Below are 19,622 nucleotides of genomic sequence, written 5' to 3'. Positions count from 1 at the left end.
TCAGTTATTCTGCTTTCTTTAATTCTATAAAATGTATCTCATTACCTGCAAAAATGTGAGCCTGAAGCTTTTAGGGACAAAGCTTCTATATTAATTCACCTTCCTTTTCCTTTTTTTTCAAGGTAGGGCCTTACTCTAGCTCAGGCTAACCTCCTTTTCTTTTTTTGCCTAAAAATTTTTTGGAGAAAACAGGGTGCCCAGAGGAATTGTTCCTCATCTTTAAGTCACAAACTAACCTTTGTCGGTAATGTTTCCTTCCAAATACATGCTCCATGACCTTGAGGAAAGAAGGACAAAAATGTGTCTACCATCCATCTTCCTTTCAACAGTTAAATCCTACTAGGTGGATTTATGAGAGTGTTTCCAGGAAGGATTAATGGGGGGAGGAAGACCTTCCTACAGAGTGGATGACCGTTCTGGTGGTGGACAATATATAAAGAAGGCTCCAAAGAGCCCAGATCCTTTCCCTGATTGCCCTGCTCCTTGCTGATTCCTTCATCTACCCTGTTGCTGCTGTCCTTCACTGACATCAGAACCCAGCTTCATCAGCCTTCCACTTAGAACAAAGACCAGTCGCTTTCTAGGAACAGTTCACGCCTTCAGTGCCAGATTGGGACTGCTGAGGCATCTAGCCTCATGGACTGAGAAGCTACTGGTTCTCCAACTCTCCAGCCTGTAGACAGCTATGTTGGACAGCCCAGTATGTATTCTTCCTATAAGATGATCTAATAAATCCTCTTTATAACACATATTAATTCTGTTTGTTCTGTTTCTGTAAAGAATCCTAACTGATATAGGACCTGACCTTAATATGAGCATACTCAGGAATTTACTCTTTAACTGAGCATGCTCAAGAATATGCCTGAACCTAAAGTGCTTTCCTTTTTTTTTCTATTCCTTACTTTTGACTTCTGGGAGTGTTTCTCATTCTCTTCATTCAACTCAGAAACTCATCTCTCAACTACATATATACAAGTACATACAGAAGGATCATATATAGAAGTGCAATCTACATAGAGGAGCATGTGCAGGTTCACTGAATAAAAAAAAAAAAAAAAACATAGTTCATTTGCTTAGTGGCAGGCATTGCTTTGGAAAGAAGTCTTATGCTTTCCTTATCTGCTATAAAAAATAAAACTTTCTCCATTCTTCTGTTACTTGGTTTTATTTTATTTATTTATTTTTTTTTTATTTTTTTTTTTTTTGGTTTTTCGAGGTAGGGTCTCACTCTGGCTCAGGCTGACCTGGAATTCACTATGTAGTCTCAGGGTGGCCTCGAACTCTCGGCGATCCTCCTACCTCTGCCTCCCAAGTGCTGGGATTAAAGGCGTGCGCCACCACATGAGCATGGGTGAGGGGTTATCAACTGTACCATGGGCAACTTATCAGCAACCTTAATTAATCTCAGGGGGTCACCAAAAGTAAAAAGACATCAAAAGTGTATGAATGCTAGGTGGGAAGAAGAAAGGGGTCAGTGGGAGAGGGGACAAGAGAATGTAATGGAGATTGAATATGTTTTACATTCTATATGTATAAAACTGTCAAACAATGAGTGAAAGAAAAAGAATGCCATCGCAGGTCAGATAGCAAAGATGTTTCCAGGCTCTTATAACTGTGTTATCCCTTGGGTTCCTCCTAAGCATCTAATAGGCCCCCAATAGGGACTGCCCCTTTAGCTATTCTGAGCTCACTCCAGTCCATGTGAATACTTAATGTGTCCTCTAGCACCTGACATAACCCTGGGTCCTGGCTAAGGCTAGCCACTGGTATGGGCTGTGGTGACTTCCATGGAGCAGGGCTATGGCTTCAAGAACTATGAAGACTCATGGAATGTTTCAACACCTACTAAAAGGAGAGCAGCTGTCCCCTTCATTGTCAAGCACTTTGTCTACATCTGTTTCACTACTTCAACCATGTCACATCTATCCCTGAGGACATCCTATATGTGCAAGTGAAATTTGTCTGTCTTCAGACATAGCCACACAGGAAAAGAACACAGGAAGTAGGTAAATGTCCAGCATATTTCCTCCTGTATATAATGAGAAACTAGATAAACTGCCAGTGAACTGCTGTGACACATGCATGTTAGTAAAAGCCTGCATGCATGTACATGGACTGGTTGGCTGGTGTGAAACAAACTCCAAAGCATGCAGGCATACTTTGGTACCTTTGTTGAAAGGAACAGCTGCACCTACAGCTGTCTTGCTCACCTGATTAGAGTCTTCTAGCAGCTGAATGGCCACTTAATTTACAATGTCCAGGAAGGACTAACACTTGACACCTTGCTGATACCTATGTCGAGACAATCCACATAGGTGCTGTTTCAGTTACTTTCTCCTTGTTGGGACAAAATACCCAACCAGATGTAGCTTAAGGAAGGAAAGGGGTTTGTTTTCAGTTTACAGTTTTGAGGGGAACTTCATCATGGCAGGAGAAGGAAGCTGGAGTAGCATTTTCGCATCTCCAAGGAGGAAGCAGAAAGTGAAAAAAAAAAAAAAACAGGACATGAAGCCAGTTATAACTCCTCAAGGCCCACCCCCCAGTGACACACTTCCTCTAGCAAGGCTCCACCGCCTAAAGGTTCTATAATCTTTCTGAATAACACAACCAAGTGGGGATTAAGCATTCAAACACCCAAGTCTTTGGAAGGTGGCACTGACACTACATGCCAATTTCTCCTATATGTCAAAAAGCTTCATAAGGGGTTGAAGAGATGATTCAGGGATTAAAGGTGCTTATTTGCAAAGCCTGACAGAGGGATTTGAGTCCCCAGTGCCCTAGTAAAGCCAGATGCACAAAATGGGCTATGTGTCTGGAGTCCGTTTGCAGTGGCAAGGTGACTTTGCACATTCATTCTCCTATCTCTCTCTCTCTCTCTCTCTCTCTGCCTTTTAAATATTCTTTAAAAGCTTCATAAGGGCAGAGACTTTTTTGTTTTTATGGTACTGGGAATTAAACCCAGGGCCTAGTGCATGCTAGGTAAGTATTCCACCACTGAGCTATATATTACCCAGTCCCTTGCTTTGATTTTCCAGATATGGTATGTATATCCCAACCTTGCCTTAAATTCAAGATGCTATTTCCCAAGCGCCAGGAGTTTTATTCATTATCAAGTCACCAAAACATGCCAGAGTAAATAATTCAATTACCAAATACTTTTAAAATATTTTTTTATTTATTTGACAGAGAGAGAGAAAGGAGGATAGAGAGAATGGGTGTGCCAGGACCTTTAGCCACTGCAAACGAACTCCATACACATGCACCCCCTTGTGCATCTGGCTTACTTGGGTCCTGGAGAATTGAACCAGGGCTTCACCGACAAATGCCTCGACCCCTAGGCCATTTCACCAGCCTGCAAATGCTTTCTTTAAAAGTCTAGGATGGGGAAGACAGTTGACGTTGACTGTTGAAACCAGCAGTGACCCATGGAATGAGTTTCTCCCGTAAGGTAGAATCCAGAATGCAGCACTCAAGCAAGGGTAAGAGATGAGAAGCACGAGGCTGACAGCACGGAGCACCAGTGTCAAGGATAGTTGCCCTTTTTCATTTGGCTACTCTGTCCTTAATGAATTCCCTCCTACTGAAAACAAAGAGGGAAAATATGAAAATGACGCTGATATACTCAAAGAGAAAACTATAGTTGGAGGGATTTGAAAATACCATGAAAGGAATGAGGTAAGCAAAGACATCATAAAGGAGTGATTAACAAGTATGACCATTTAAGTAGTTGAAAGTATCATTTGAACCTACCAATAAAGATCCTGCTGACTTGAAACCAACTGTATGAAGAGAACTCATACAGAAGAGAGAGTGGTGCAACACAAAGGTAAGGCGGCCAGGCTAAGTTACACCACTTAATGGAGTCAGCAAAAACCAATAGTCTGGTTCCTTCCGAAATAAACTTTAAGGGGGGAGGAGAATGGGGGAATTATAGAATAAAAGACATGTAAGATAACAAACCAATCACAGTGTATGGATTTGATTGGGTCTTGAAGAAAGAAAAGAGGGAAGGAGAGAATGAAACTCAAGTAGATAATTGAACAGTAGTATTTAATGATATAAATTAATTGTAGTACTATAGTTATGCTTTTTAAATGCTCTTGGTGAGATTGGTTGTACATGTCTGCACTCCCCAGACTAGTTGGAGACAGAGGCAGCAGGATCTTGAGTTCTAGGTTCATCTGGGCTACACTGCAGATTCCAGTCCAGCAAGCCATACAAAAGAACTAGTTAGTTTGCAGTGTAAGGATTATGTTGAATGTGCAAAAGAAGAAAAGGAATTGTTTACTGTCCTAAGACCATTCTATGTCAATGAAAAATTATGCAAATGTACTTTCAGAACGGGACACTTATTCCTAAGGAAGAATGTGTGTACTACATTACACATCTCTGCAACCTCCTTCTGCCTTCTTATTTTTCGCCTCCCAAAAACCTTAGAAAAGTGCAAAGACCCTGAGAAAAAGAATTAAAATGTTAATGAGTGTTCGGAAGAACTGAACATTCTAGGTATAAAAAACAGCGTGAGAGGGGCTAGAGCGATAGCTCAGCGGTTAAGGTGGTTGCCTGCGAAGACCCAGGTTCTATTCCCCAATACCCATATAAGACGATGCGTCTGGAGTTCGTTTGCACTGCTGGAGGCCCTGGCGCGCCCACTCTGCTTCTACCACCCCCCCCCATAAATAAAATATTTTTCAAAAAATTGAAAAGAAAGGGCGTGAGTTTTCAAGGGGGCAGGAGACAACGTGTGCGGCGGAGGACCCACGATGGCGGCCAGGGTGGGTCAGAGAACGGCCCAGAAGCTAGGTGCTTCGGTCCCAGGTGGAACTTCCAGGCTGCTGCCGCCCACCTCACCCCAGCGGACTATGGACCCGGAAGCCACCCTGGCTGTCCACAGCGGAGGACGGCGTCCTCGTCTCCCCCTCCGCCCCGACCTATCGTCACCCTCAGACTTCTCTCCCAAAACCGTCGCAGGCTACGCGACTCTCACTGGCGGGGAGGGCCAAAAGGAAATGTGCTCCAATCACAATGTAGGCATGAAGGACGTTTGCCCCCGGAACCAATAAGAGCGCGGCCGGCGGGTGGGCGGGCGGCGCAGGGGCGGGGCTTCGCGGCGGCGGCGGCTGGGGTTTAAACCTTGGCATTCTGGCAGTTAACGGCCGGCTCTCGGCGTGGCCGTGCTCCGTGTGCGCGTGCGCGGCCCGGGACGCTAACGGAAACTGCAGTGCTCGGCGAGCTGGGCGACGGGGCTCCGGCGGCGAGCGGACGGCGGTGCGGCGGGTGAGCCGGGCGGAGGGCGGCAGCGGGGGCGCCGGGGCCGGGGCTGCCCGCGTACCGGGCTCCTTCCAGGGCGGGCCTGCTTGCCCGGCGCACTGGCGGGAACCCGGACCTTGAGGTAGCACCCACTGTACGTCCCGAACGGGCGTGGGACGCGCCGCCGTCGGGGTGGCCGACCCTCCTGGAGATCCCATGGAGAGCCTCTGCCCGCCCTGCGACGCCGGGCGGCCGCCGCGCTGGAGGGGCCGAGCCCTTGGGATTGGCCCCCGGGGAAGGAGCCGAACTCGCCCGCCGCCAGATGGGGTGGCTATTGTCTTTGTTCCAAAGTGGAGGAAATCTCACCTTGCCCCTTGCGGTTACACTAGGGGATATAGGGATGGTACCTAGCCAAGGTATTTGCCTGGAAACTTAAGACAGCAGGAAAATAGAAGGAACCATGTTCCTACACCAGAGTGAAAGCAAACGACTTTATTAATTTTAAATGTACGTAAAAACATACCACATCCTCTTGGCATTGTAAGATTTTTCAGTACCTAGTATGCTGTGAAGAAATTACATCACTCTTACATCCCCGTGTGTTGGAGATGTTTATCTACAGAGCAGTTTGTCGTTTGAGAATGTAAATTATACTGAGTCATTCACTTCCAGGAATTTAAAGAGTTAATATTGGATGTGAATGCAAACGTGTGTATACATGCATTTTAAAATCCATTCAGAATATTTGCAAGTCCACCAGCCAGATACATCCATCAATAACATTTGTCACATTTGGATTTCACATATACTCATGAAAATATGTATATGTAGTTATCTTTACAAAGTACATTTGTACTGTATTATTAATATAATAAAGTATGTTCACAAAGGAGTGTCTTATTCTGTCAGTAATACATGAAGAACATGTTTGTTCTTTCTTGCATGCAGTTGTGCAGAACCTTGCTTTTTTTATTTATTTTGTTTATTTTTATTTATTTATTTGAGAGAGAAAGAGGCAGAGAGAGAGAGAGTATGGGTGCGCCAGGGTCTCCAGCCACTGCAAACGAACTCCAGATTGCATGCACCACCTTGTGCATCTGGCTTACATGGGTCCTTAGGCTTCACAGGCAGACGCCTAACCGCTAAGCCATCTCTCCAGCCCAGAACCAAACAAGGTCTCTAGCCTAGGCTAACCTTTTCACTCTGTAGCCAAATATTACCTTGATTTTCTTGCTTCCACCTCCCAAAACTGGAATTCAGGCATGTGCCACCAAGCCTAAATAATGTACTTCTGGGGAACAAACCTGAGGATTTGTGCTTGCTAAGCAAGCTTTCTATCATCTGAGCTACATTCTCAGCCCCTGTATCTGCATCATCTTTTTGTAAAACTATTTTTATTTTTATTTATTTATTTATTTGAGAGAGAGAATGGGCACACTAGGGCCTTTAGCTATTGCAAACAAACTCCAGACACATGTGCCACCATGTGCATCTGGCTTACAAGGGTACTGGGGAATTGAACCTAGGTCCTGGGTTTCCTAGGTAAGTACCTTAATTGCTACACCATCGCAACAGCCCTGCATTTTTGGTTTTTTTGTTTGTGTTTGATTTTGTTTTGTTGTTTTTTTTTTTGTGTGTGTGTGGTTTTTCAAGGTAGCGTATCACTCTAGCCTAGGCTAACCTGGAATTCACTATGTAGTCTCAGGTTGGCCTTGAACTCATGGTGATCCTCCTACCTTTGCCTCTCAAGTGCTGGGATTAAAGGCGTGTACCACCACACCCGGTTTTTCCTGTATTACCTTTTTAATGGATGGATGCATCGTATTCATATTTATCATGTATCAGTTAACTAGTCATCTAATGATGGACATGGGTTATTTCCCATTTCTTCATGGTCATAAGATAGCTTAAGTGATCATATATACATACTTGCATTCTTGTTTCATGTTAACCCCTTAGAATAACTTCCTAGCCTGGCCTGTAATCCCAGGAGAAAGACTGCCATTTTGAGGCCAGAATGTGCTACATACATGTCTCCACTAAATTCCTGAAAGTAGATATACATCATAGAAATTATAGTACAATTTAAATTCTAACCCAAAATAACAAAACAGTTGTCTAAAAATAATTGAATATCCCCAACACGGAGTTTGAAAGGCGCATACTCATATACTCATACTGGGTTTGAAAACTCTTACCAATCTAAGTGTCATTTACATTATTAAACTTTTTTGCATTCATTTCTTTTCTCTATTTCACTGATGTGTGCACCTTTTAATAACTAGTGATTTTAAGCCTTGTAAACCCTTTGCAAAGCTCTCTTCATGTCGAAGTTGCCCTCTAGGCAGTAAGAACAAAGAATGTGTGTGTTTTATTAGAAAACAAAAGAACTGAATATGTCCTGTGGACCTTAATCAATCTGCATTTCACTATTAGTAAGCATCTTCATGTTTGAGGGGAAATAATCTGTGATGTAATTTGAACATAAAGGAGATAACACTTTAACCATTATGAAGGAAACATGCCATTAAAATATTTCTTGGGCTGGAGAGATGGCTCAGCTTAGTTAAAGTGCTTACCTGCAAAGCCTAGTGACCTGGGTTCAATTCCCCAGTACCCACATACAGCCAGATGCACAAAGTGGTGCGTGCATTTGGAGCGTATATCTCTGTGTTTACAAATAAATTTTTTAAAAAAATTAAATCTCTTGGGCTGGAGAGATGGCTTAGCAGTTAAGGTGCTTCTCTGCAAAGCCTAAGGACCTATGTTCAATTGCACAAGGTGGTATATATGTCTGGAGTTTGGTTGCAGTGGCTGGAGGCCCTAGCATGCCCACTCTCTGCCTCTCTCTTTGTGTCTCTCAAAATAAGTTAATTAATTAACAAAATAATAGAAAATTCTGTTCTTTGAATTTTTTTATTTTTATTTTTTTGACGTAAGGTTTCATTCTAGCCTAGGCTGACCTGAAATTCACTATGTAATCTCAGGGTGGCCTCAAACTCACAGCAAGCCTCCTACCTGCCTCTTTATTTCCTGGATTAAAGGCATGTGCCACCATACCCAGCTTAAGAAGAAAAAACAAAAGCCATGCATGGTGGCACACATCTTTAAACCCCACACTTAGGAGACATAGATAGGAGCATCACTGTGAGTTTGAGGCCACCCTGAGACTACATAGTGAATTCCAGGTCAGCCTGGGCTATAGCCAGACCCTACCTTGAAAAAACACACACACACACACAAAAAAAAAACTTCTTGTAGTGTCCAAAATTCCCATAGCCCAGAATCCTGCAAAATCACTATATCATTCGTGTGTGTGTGTGTGTGTGTGTGTGTGTGTATAATGTGTGAGAGAACCTTTTTTAACCTATTGAAATATTCCATTTTTAAAATGAAAGTAAATTCTGAGACTGTTTTACTAATACTTAACTTAATTCCTGCTATGGATTTGACTTTTAAATTTGTAAAAACACTATCTCAGATAGTTTTTGCAATAATGTATTTGGAAATTTCTCATTTGCTCCATCTGTTTTAAATCCTTATTCTTCTGGATATGATAGCTAGTCAATCTCATGAAAGAATTTATCTAGTTCTAAGACCTTGATTCTTGGATTCTTCAGAAGCTCCTAGCATATAGTTAGTTTTTGATTAGTGCTTTTTGGCCAGTGTCTAGAATTTAATGAGGTTTTCTTAAATTTTTCTTTTCTAGGTGTCCTGTATTTTTTTTCTTAACTCAAATACTGCCAATCAAGGCATATAGAAATAAGGTAAGAAAATGAAAAATAACTTTTCTTCCCATGTTTAAATAAGGATTGTCAAACATGCTCAGTGATTACAATAAAAAACAGAATGTTTAAAGTTAAAGGACAATCATATTTTAAAAACATTTAAAAACTACTTATAAATCAGAATTAAACAAAATTAACAAGAAGTCTTACATTTGTATTACTGTTTTTCCATCTCTAAAATAATACTTTCTTGCTCCCTTTGTGTGTGTTAAAGCTTTTTATGTTGTACTCACTCTTAGGCTGCTTTATGTCCTAAGGGTGGAATTTGTTAGTGCCATCTTTGTTTTAGTTGGAGCCCTACTAAGCTTCTATAGCACTTAGCATCATTTTCTCTAAGTCTTGTTTCTAATTGTCCCTTGTGTTCTCATGATATTGTAACTAGCAGCATGAGAATAGAATCCATATTTATATTGTCTTTTTTTTTTTGAGGTAGGGTCTCACTCTAGCCCAAGCTAACCTAGAATTCACTATGTAGTCTCAGGGTGGCCTGGAACTCACAGCAGTCTTCCTACCTCTGCGTCCCAAGTGCTGGAATTAAAGGTGTGCACCACCATGTCCAGCTGTATTGAGTTTTGAATATAAGAGCAGACTATTTGTTGATTAGTAAGTAAATTTTTGGATGTTGTAAATATGGTATAATCATAGATGTGGACAGCACTATTGCAATGACAGTTACTTTATATAGAAGTATGAGTTCATTTGCTTTGATGTTTATTATTATTGTTACAAAGGACAAGTGTTATTTAAGAATTTTTGAGTCAAGCTGGAGAGATGGCTGATCAGGTAAGGCGCTTGCCTGTGAAGCCTAAGGACAAGTGTTCTGTTCTCCAGATCCCACCTTAGCCAGGGACACAAAGGTGAGTCAAGTGCAAGGTCACACATACCCACTAGGTGGCACAAGCATCTGGAGTTCAATTTCAGTAGCTGAGGCCCTGGCACACCAATTCTTTCTCTCTCATCTCTCACAATCTCTCAAAAAAAAAAAAAGAATTTTGAACTTGAATAAATAGGGGCATTTACATAAACATTTTGAGAGTAAATCACCAATTTAAAAAATATTTTTATTTATTAATTTGAGAGAGAGATACAAAAATAGGCAGGTAGAGAGAGTATGGCCCAGCTGGGGCCTCCAGCCCCTGCAAATGAACTCCAGATGCATGCACCACCTAGTAGGCATGTGCGGCCTTGCACTTGCCTCACCTTTGTGCTCTGGCTTACACGGGTCCTGGGGAGTCGAACCTGGGCCCTTTGGCTTTGCAAGCAAGCACCTTAACCACTAAGTCATCTCTTCAGGGTCAAATTATCAATTTTACTTAAAAAGCAAATGAAACCCAACTTCATTTTTTCCTCATTATGCAGTGCCACCCACTTACTCATATGTTCAGATCTAACACCCAAGAGTTATCCTGAAAACCTCCCTGCTTTTGAACTCCATATTCACTCTACCATTGAGTTCTGCAGGCTTCTACTTCATTAACATGATTCACTTACTTCTCCCCATTCCCCTCACTGCAAAGCTACTCCAGGCCAGTCTGTTGCTTTGATTATGCCAACAGCCTCTCCATTGATCCTGCTCTGTGTCTCACCTTTCCTAATCCATAGGATATTGAGAGCAGTACTTCTGCTACAGACAGTTTCCTATAGCTTTTAAAACTTTTCAATGGCTCAAGGTAAAATTTAAGTGTTTTTAAGGGTCTCTAAGGCTTTGTGAATATGACACTTTCCTACCCTTCTAAATTAGGCTTTTATTACTCAAGCTGTGCTAAGCATATGCTATAATTGCTTACTCTTTGTACAAACTGCATCTTCTGCCTTAGACATATATAAAGTTCTTCTGTTTGTTGAAACACACAAGTCTCATGTAGCCTAGGATGATCTTGAACTCCTGATCCTTCTGCCTCCACCTCCCAAGTGCTGGGATTACAGGCATATGCCAGCACCACTCCCTGCTCAAAGCCCTATTGTTTAGCCTCACTTTAGCTTCCACTTGTTCTGCAAAATTTAACTTTCCTTAATACTGGCAAATACTGTGGCTCATGACTAAAACTGTCATTCACATATCTAAAGAGTTGTCAAAAACAATGTACAATATAACATTTGTTTCAGAATCTAAAATGTTTACTATAGTCCTTAAAAAAAAGTTTGCCAGCCTCTGCACTCTTAAAGGTGCTATGCCACATTCAATGAAGAACATTCCAGGTAGCCTCATGTCTGGCACTAATTTATTTGGTCCTTAACAGATAGAATTTAATATTTCTAAATTCTAATTTAAAGGCACCTGGGGGCTGGAGAGATAGTGATTAATTTACTTGCTGCAAAGCCAAAGGACCCAGGTTCCATTCTCCAGGACCCATATAAGCCACATGCACTAGGTGGTATGTGTCAAGTTCCCTTGCAGCAGCTGGAAGCCCTGGCATGCCCATTCTCTCTGTCAAAAAAAAAAAAAAAAATGTCAAGACACTTAAGCAAATTTTTTGAGGATTCAGATTAGCAAATATCTCATTTGCCTTAAAAGAATAGCAGAACAAATAAGGTACTTGTGAGATCTGGCTTTAATAAATTTTAAACACAAGGCACAAATTTCCCGGTATACATAATACACAGTTTCATTGTTTGTTTGTTTTTGTTTTGTTTTCTTCGAGGTAAGGTCTTGCAGTAGCCCAGGCTAACCTGGAATTCACTATGTAGTCTCACTGTGATCCTGGGATTAAAGGCAAAGGTGTGTGCCACCACATGTGGCTTATAATTATTAGGGTTTCTTAATCCTTTGGACATGGATGAGAGAATATTTAACACCCCTTGTTGTTTAAGAGCTTATCATTCAGGCATTAGTGCTTTTATAAAGAGCTGATAATCAAGATTCTAGGACCTCTTAGAGTAAGACTTTATTATTTCATTTCAGTAACACCAGCTTATAGTTGCTTCCCTGATCTAATATTAGATTATAGCTTCCTGGGATTACATAATGCTTTTAATTTGTGCATCTACACAAACCCTCTTTGTTGGTTTTTCCAAAACTGCATTTGCTTCTAGTGTGTCATTACAATCCCTTTTGGCTTTTGTTTCTTCCTTAAGTGGGTGCTCGATGCGTCCTCTGCGTACAAAATGCTGGATCCGGGATTCCAGTCCTTGACATTTAGGGCGATCCATAAGGGGCTTATATGTACGCATTTTCACTCCTTCTACAAAAGCACTGGTCTGCTTTATAACAGGGGGCTTAATGTTTCTCCATTCTGTGGCTCCATCCATTTTTGAACCTGGCCCACAGGATATCACAACAGAGTCTAGTCCTTGTAGCATGCTGTACAACATGTGAGTTTTAACAGCATGATTAGCCCAAAGTTGTTGTAAGTGGGTAACATTGAACTCTTGAACTTCCTGGTCATAGATCCATTTGATATTTTCAAATTTGCAGTCATACAACACTAGAGGAAATTCTACAGCCATACTGAAAAGAAAAGAAACCAAGTATGAGGACGTATAAGCAGCTGTCCAATAGTTCTCTTTAACGACAAAGGTTTAACAAGGCTAAAAGAAGGGAAGAATCCACTAATGCCAATATTGAGTAATAGCTAAGAAAATACCATAATTTCTTAACCTTTCACCTGGAACAATCTGATTACAATTTCTTTTTAAAAGAAAGGATTTAGGTAAATGTCAGTTGTAACAAGTCATTAAGAGATGAGTTGACATGCTCCCTACGACACTTTAAAATGGAAAAAAATTGATGTATTTATTCATACTTGTTAATGACATTCTCATAATTTAAGTACTGGGATCTGAACCTCAGCCTGTTCTCAATAGGAAAATCTATTTTCTCCCTTTTCTACTATTTCAGAAGCTGGGAATTAGGAAAAAGTAATATAGTATGACCACTGAGTAATTTAAACAAGATTTAACATGAATAGTTTAAACACATTTTAATTTTACCAGAACATAACAATAATACCTATTAACATAAATTCAGAAACATAAAAAAGGTTGGAATGAGTATGCTTTTATTTAAGGAGCATGGTCCAAATACCTCTTTCTTTCATAATGGGATAGAACACAGAGAAAAACCTAACTTACCTATACTGAGGTTTCTGAGGATTTTTCTCTATGTTCAGCAATTCATCAATAATCTCTGGCTTTTCCATTCCTTGGCCAATCAGAAAGAGGACAGCCATCATACAGCGGACTTGATGATACAGGAATGCCAGGCCAGTTACTTGAAACTGACATAACTGGAAAGGTTCTTGTCCTCCCTCCTCACCCAGGCTTTGTCTCACTAGCTGTACTTGAGCAGACAGAATAGTCCTCTGAAAATTAGTAACTCCATTAGCCACATCCATTTTACATAAGTTCCGGAAATCATGAGTGCCGATGTATTTCTGAGCTGCATAATTCATGGTGACAACATCTAAATCAGCACGAGGGAAAAAATAGTGGTAAGTCCGCTCAAGGCAGCTGAACCTAGCACTGAAGCTAGGTTCTACAGGGGCCCAGGCCAATACACGGATGTCTGGAGGAAGCACCCGATTGAGAATGTGGGTGTAACGGATCTCTTCAGCAGTATCACTGGCTTCACCTTGTACACTAAGAGCCCCTGAATCTTTGCCCTTTGGAAACTGGGAACGTAGGTCCAGAGAAATCACCTATGGAATTAGAGACAGAGATACTGTTTCAGAGGTGAAAATAATCTCATTACTCAAAATACACCTAAATCTCCTGGTGGTATTCATGTTGCAAATTAGTATATTTACCAGGCCTTACCTGTCCAAAGGCACTGACTCCTTTGTCAGTTCGGCCACACCGGTGATAGTTGGATGTCTGTCTGTTTTCTACTAATCGAGTCTTGGTTAAAGCCTCAAACAGTTTCTCTTCAATGGTATTGTTTGTGTTTTCCTGACTCGCAAAACCCTGGTATCCCCAGCCAAGATAGGCTATTTTTAGTGCTACATGTCTTCGGCCATGAGCGCTGAAATCAAATGCACGCTTAGCTTTTCCAGATCCTAAAGAATTTTCTCTGGTGTTTGAATCTTTGTTACTGTTGTTTCCTTTCTTAAGTTTTTCTACCTCTTCCTCCAGTTCTTGTACTCTTTTTTGGAGTTCCTCAATCTGGTTTCTGTCTGTTTCAGTTTCAGCCATGATGACAGCCACAGGAATAAATCATGTAGGAACTCCTTCCTGGAAAGAGAAAAAAACAATATAATAATTCTAGTATTAGTTCCTTTTGTGATGTCAACATGATTAAATAGCATCTAAACCAGGCACGTTTCACAAGCCTGTAATCCCACCACTAGGGAGGCAGAGGCAAGAGGACTGCTCAAATTGCCAGGCTACCCTGGGCTACATAAGTTCCAGTTCAGTGCTAGAGAACAAGGCACTATCTCAAAATAAAAACTAAAAAAGTATCTAAGATGTGATGCCAAAGAATGTAGCCTTTGCTTGCCCACAGTGTCCTAACACATTGCTTAAGTATTAGTTTAACTATTGCTATCGCTATGGGTTGCTCATAGATACTATTCTTTTACATTGTATTATATCTATTGGCCAGTGCATAAGGAAAAGGGGAAAATATTCACCTGTTTTTATTGCTTTAGAAAATGGAGGGAAATGTCTAGATTACATTTTCTTTTTTTTGTTTGTTTGTTTTTTGAGGTAGGGTCTCACACTAGTCCAGGCTGAACTGGAACTCACTATGTAGTCTCAGGCCTTGAACTCACAGCGATCTACCTACCTTTGTCTCCCGAGTGCTGGGATTAAAGGTGTGCACCACCACGCCCAGCTCATTTTTCTATTCTTTTTTATTATTTTTGTTCATTTATTTATTTACTTGAGAGCGACAGACAGAGAGAAAGAGGCAGATAGACAGAATGGGCACACCAGGGCCTCCAACCCCTGCAATCAAACTCCAGATGCGTGCACCCCCTTATGCATCTGGCTAATGTGGGTCCTGGGGAATTGAGCCTCGAACCAGGGTCCTTTGGCTTCACAGGCACACACTTAAACCACTAAGCCATCTCTCCAGCCCTCATTTTTCTATTTTTCATTAACCAAGATGATTGAGGACTTCATCTTAATGTTTTTTTCCTTATAATTCCTCTTACTATCTCATATTTTAATGGTTATTTTAATGGTAAGATCTACTTGTATGAGCTACATATGATTGTTCCTGAATTTCCATTGCTCTCCAGTATTTCAGATAAGTGGCTTATATATTCTATCATCTAATATTCTGTTTTGTTTTAGAGGTGGTACAATAGAAGCTAATAACCTAATTAAAAAACTATTATCAATGATTATATTTCACATTGGAAGTACAGCCTGGAAACAAGCTTTTCTTACTTTAAGCAGTTATAATGGCAGAAAGAAGGTAATTAAGCATCACTGACCTTTTCCCAGACAAATTAAATGTGTTTTGATTAAGGATTTCTATGCCTGTAACACAAGAATCCGTCCAGTAATACAATTTAGATATGGATGTTAAAATTCCTGGTGTATTTTAACAATCTAAGGGCAACTAGATTATAGTCTTAAGATTGAAACAGTCCTAATTAACTTGATTATTATCTAAGGCTGACTTAACAGCCAAACCTAAGCAGTTCCTTTAGTGTTTTACCTTTTGATTCTATATTAATAGATTAATAATAATAATTAATAGCTTAAACATTTAAGTGTAAAAAATATGAAATTACTAAAAGAAACCTGAAATAACTTTTTCTTATAATACTGTATAAGGAAAGGCAGTTTCTAAATAAAATACTACAAGAACCCAGAAAGTACAGAAAACCAAATAATGCAACTATCTAAAAACAGAAACTGCTGGTAAAAAATAATTTGTATAATAATTATGTCCCACAGCATGTAATCTCAAGATATGCTAGAACCCATGAGCTATTAGCATAAAGGCTACTAAATGTGACAAGTCAGAAAGGATGCAAGAGTAGAAATGAAAGTAGGCAATGGATTGCCTAGAAGTGAATTAATGCCCATGTAAACTGTTCTGACACTAGTAAGTACTGAATTTATAATCGCCTTAGTCTTTTACTATACAGTTGAGAATGGCCTAGGAATTTGTCAAAAAAGTGACCAAATGTTGTATCTTACAGACAACCTTGCAGCGTAAAGGAAGCAATGGAGCAACTGATAGGACCTGATGGACATAAATGGGCCAATATGGATCCAGAAGAGCGAATGTTAGCAGCTGCTACAGCTTTTACCCGTATCTGTGCTGGGCAGGGTGAGGGCGATGTCAGGAGAGAAGCCAAAGCTAGCCAGTATGATCCCTACAGTAAAGCTTCAGTGACCTCAGGGAAGCGGCCTGCTCTTTCTGTAAATCTGCAGTACCCACACTTGAGAAGTAGTGTCACTTCAGAAGCAGTTTCAGAGTCCTCCCAAAAACTTCGAAGGCCAGTAAAGAGAAAGGTGCTGCGTAGAAAGCCAGGTGGGGAGGTACAAGTAACAGATGAGTCAATTAACAGTGAGTCCGAATCTGGCACAGAAAGTGATCAGGATCTCTGGGACTTAAGGCACAAGCTGATGAATCTCCATTTCCACGAAGACAAGGATTCCTTAGTTGATACTTCACAACATGAATATCAAGGAATTTCACAAGATGATCAGCTCATTTGCTACCTAGGAAGAGAAGGAATGGTCCGTCCAACTTATGAACAAGACCTGATTGTTGCCAGCAGACCAAAGTCCTTTATTCTCCCCAGACTAGACCAGTTAAACCGAAACCGTGGCAAGATAGACCGAGTTGCCCGCTATTTTGAGTACAAAAGGGACTGGGATTCAATGCGGTTACCTGGTGAAGATCATAGGAAGGAATTACGCTGGAATGTCCGAGGACAGATGCTTTCACAAACAGAACCCCAACCCAAGCCTCAACATGTGTATGTTCCAAACAATTACCTAGTACCAACTGAGAAGAAAAGATCTGCCCTCCGTTGGGGTATTCGTTGTGACCTTGCAAATGGTGTCATGCCTAGGAAGCTTCCCTTCCCTCTTTCTCCATCTTAAACTGCTTTTTAACCTGTCTCTCTTTCACAGGTTTAAGGTAGCCGGGTTCTTAAAACTAAACTGGCAAAAGTCCATGTAACATTCTATAAAGTATGTTCTTCACCCACCACTCATCCACTGTTGGTCTTCCCTATTTATGTTATCACAGGAATCATACCAAATACCCATTCTCAAATGCAGCCATAGGAAGAAAAAAACCTACTTGGTTTGTGTTTTCTCAAATTAGTAAGCACCAATTTGAAGATTTGACTGTGAACTACTAGGATTTTAATATTAATGGACATTAAGCTCCTTTATTAAAGAATGATACAAATTCATTAGTTTGAATCTTGTTTTTATTAAATATTTCCCAAGTACAATTATCTCAAACCTAGACCATGATTCTGCCTCTGATCATACTTCCTGCTCCTCTCTGATCATGTAAATGAGAAGAGCCAAGGAGAACTCAAAAGACTGCTTCAAAAGCAAATGCAAAGGGGGGGAGGGGGAGTGGATTGTTTGGGTACAGATAAAAAATACCACTTTGTTTGTTTTTGAGGTAGGTCTCACTCTAGCCCAGGCTGACCTGGAATTCATTCACAATGCAATCTCAGGGTGGCCCCGAACTCACAGCGATCCTCCTACCTGTGCCACCACTTGTGGCTAAAATACTAGTTCTTTTATACCAGAATTTACATTCTTGATATTTTCAATTCAGTGAAGAATATCAAAAATTGAAGTCAGTTTTGAGCAGTAAATTTAATTTTGAAGGATAACAGTACTCCAAGAAGAAAGTGATCATAAACATGAATGGCCCTGACCAGGGCTATCTATAAAACTTTTTTTTTTTTTTTTTTTTTTTTTTTGGTTTTTCGAGGTAGGGTCACACTCTAGCTGAGGCTGACCTGGAATTCACTATGTAGCCCCAGGGTGGCCTTGAACTCCTCCTACCTCTGCCTCCCAAGTGCTGGGATTAAAGGCATGCACCACCATGCCCGGCTTCTGTAAAACATTTCTGCATAATATTCGAGGCTGCTTTTCTGTAGTACCATTGCTAGGCATGCATCAGGAAGAGAAATTTGTAACTGTGTAAGTGATATACATTCATTACAGGTAAGTGAAAATGCAAACAATGTGATGAGCTTGTAGACTGCCACAGAAACTTGGGGGAAAGACAAGTGAAACAAATGAGTTGTAATTCATAAAATCTGTCACATACCACATACACGTGCAGTACAGGGAAAATTAAGAGCCAACTTGGCACTAGATTAAAGGGAACATTGGTTTCTCAAAATTAAGTTTTTACACCAAGTGATTTACCTTACTTGTATCTTAAAGTCAAAATCAAATTTTAAAAGGTATCAAAAAGATTATTTTATAGACTCAGTAAGACCGGGGGCAAGGTGTTCATTATGTTCATGAAATGCTGCTAACCAGATGGTAGCGACCACCAAGTTACCACAAAAGAAACTCCTGTGGACCTTAAACATGCTCAGAAAGTGGGCGGAGGGTTCTTTAATAGAAAAAAAAAAGTCCTGAGAAGTGGCAAAAATAGCATTCCTCACCAGGCATGGTGGTACACTCCTTTAATCTCAGGAAGGCAGAGGTGAGAGGACTACTGTAAGTTCAAGGCCACCCTGAGACTACATAGTGAATTTCAGGTCAGCCTGGGTTTGAGTGAGACCCTATCTTGGGGGGGGGGGGAGTAGCATTACTCATGATTAAAGAACTGTCTGATTGATTAAGACACTATGATCAACAATGAAAAGCAAGCCTCTAAATAATATGAAAATTGGCCGCCACGCATCCCTCCTATCCCATCCCAACTGTTTATCTTTGGCAGCAAACTGTGCAGCGGAGATTTAACTCCGATTCCAGAATGGAGTTAGCCCCGCTGTAGGCCGTCCTCGGGAGCCTTGGTGGTCACAGACAATGCACGGTCTTAGTCCCACATCCTACACCAACAGTTTCCTGAACACCAAAGTGTGGGGTGCGGGGGGCCAGTGTTTAGTTCCATGTCTACTTGCTATTTCTGCAAAACCCAGAAAGTAGACAACTCCAGAACCGAAGCTTACCTTCCGGTCGCCAGCCGCGTGGCCTTCCGCAAGAAAGGAAGCGATAGCTTGGGCCTGGCTGGCGCGCGCAGCCTCACGGGAGCCACAGGCTTGTGGGAAATGTAGTTCTGAGACTCGGTGTCGGCTGGATGCCAAATCCACCGTCCAATTTCTAGTGAAGCCTTCTCTTATCCACACCTGCAACGCACAATCAATACAAGAACAACCGAAACTCTAGTTCTACCCTAAAACAATAGAAGAAAAGATATAGTTTGCAAATGCCTTTTGTCCTATGTGAAAACTAAGCCTGAAGATCCTGACCCAAGTCTATGCCTAGTTAAATTAGTAGAAAGTTGTCTTTGAGAAACAAAACATTTACTATAGGATAAAAATGTAAGGGCTAGAAGGGAATACTATAATCTCAAAACAAACGACTGAAGAATCCTAAAAGCGACAGAACAGAGCTGAGTGTTGCTTCAGCACCATGGAGAGATCGTTATGCCGGTTTTGTTTATTGGATTTTGTACTTTTGCTGATTCCAGAG

The 19,622-nt window shown here is 41.0% G+C and overlaps 2 protein-coding genes across 3 annotated transcripts; one reads left to right on the top strand and one right to left on the bottom strand.

The window, feature by feature from the left end:
* Window positions 1-5,181: 5,181 nt before the first annotated feature.
* Hyls1 (HYLS1 centriolar and ciliogenesis associated) lies at window positions 5,182-17,362 on the top strand. Of its 2 annotated transcripts, none has more exons than XM_045145477.1 (3): window positions 5,182-5,277; window positions 8,960-9,017; window positions 16,133-17,362. In XM_045145477.1, exon 3 carries the CDS (start codon window positions 16,158-16,160, stop codon window positions 17,043-17,045), a length of 888 nt encoding a protein of 295 aa, XP_045001412.1. In that variant the 5' UTR covers window positions 5,182-5,277; window positions 8,960-9,017; window positions 16,133-16,157; the 3' UTR covers window positions 17,046-17,362. The 2 variants fall into 2 exon arrangements, with proteins under 2 accessions (XP_045001412.1, XP_004665519.2); XM_004665462.2 differs by lacking the exon at window positions 5,182-5,277 and adding an exon at window positions 15,273-15,396.
* Window positions 11,573-19,223, bottom strand: Pus3 (pseudouridine synthase 3). Its single transcript, XM_004665461.2, has 4 exons — window positions 19,100-19,223; window positions 13,794-14,207; window positions 13,110-13,675; window positions 11,573-12,486 (listed from the first exon to the last, which is right to left on the bottom strand). Exons 2-4 carry the CDS (start codon window positions 14,166-14,168, stop codon window positions 11,997-11,999), a joined length of 1,431 nt encoding a protein of 476 aa, XP_004665518.1. The 5' UTR covers window positions 14,169-14,207; window positions 19,100-19,223; the 3' UTR covers window positions 11,573-11,996.
* Window positions 19,224-19,622: the final 399 nt, after the last annotated feature.

This window comes from Jaculus jaculus, chromosome 3 (genome assembly GCF_020740685.1).
Source record: "Jaculus jaculus isolate mJacJac1 chromosome 3, mJacJac1.mat.Y.cur, whole genome shotgun sequence".
Taxonomy (NCBI): Eukaryota; Metazoa; Chordata; class Mammalia; order Rodentia; family Dipodidae; genus Jaculus; species Jaculus jaculus.
This window is presented reverse-complemented; position numbering and strand designations above follow the sequence as displayed.

Bases quoted from the DNA above. Each gene is read 5' to 3' on its own strand.
- Pus3 (XM_004665461.2), bottom strand. From the start codon at position 14,168: ATGGCTGAAACTGAAACAGACAGAAACCAGATTGAGGAACTCCAAAAA. The intron at 13,676-13,793 runs GTAAGGCCTGGT...CTAATTCCATAG, and splicing joins GAGTCAGTGCCTTTGGACAG to GTGATTTCTCTGGACCTACG. The intron at 12,487-13,109 runs GTAAGTTAGGTT...TTTTCTTTTCAG, and splicing joins CCTCAGAAACCTCAGTATAG to TATGGCTGTAGAATTTCCTC.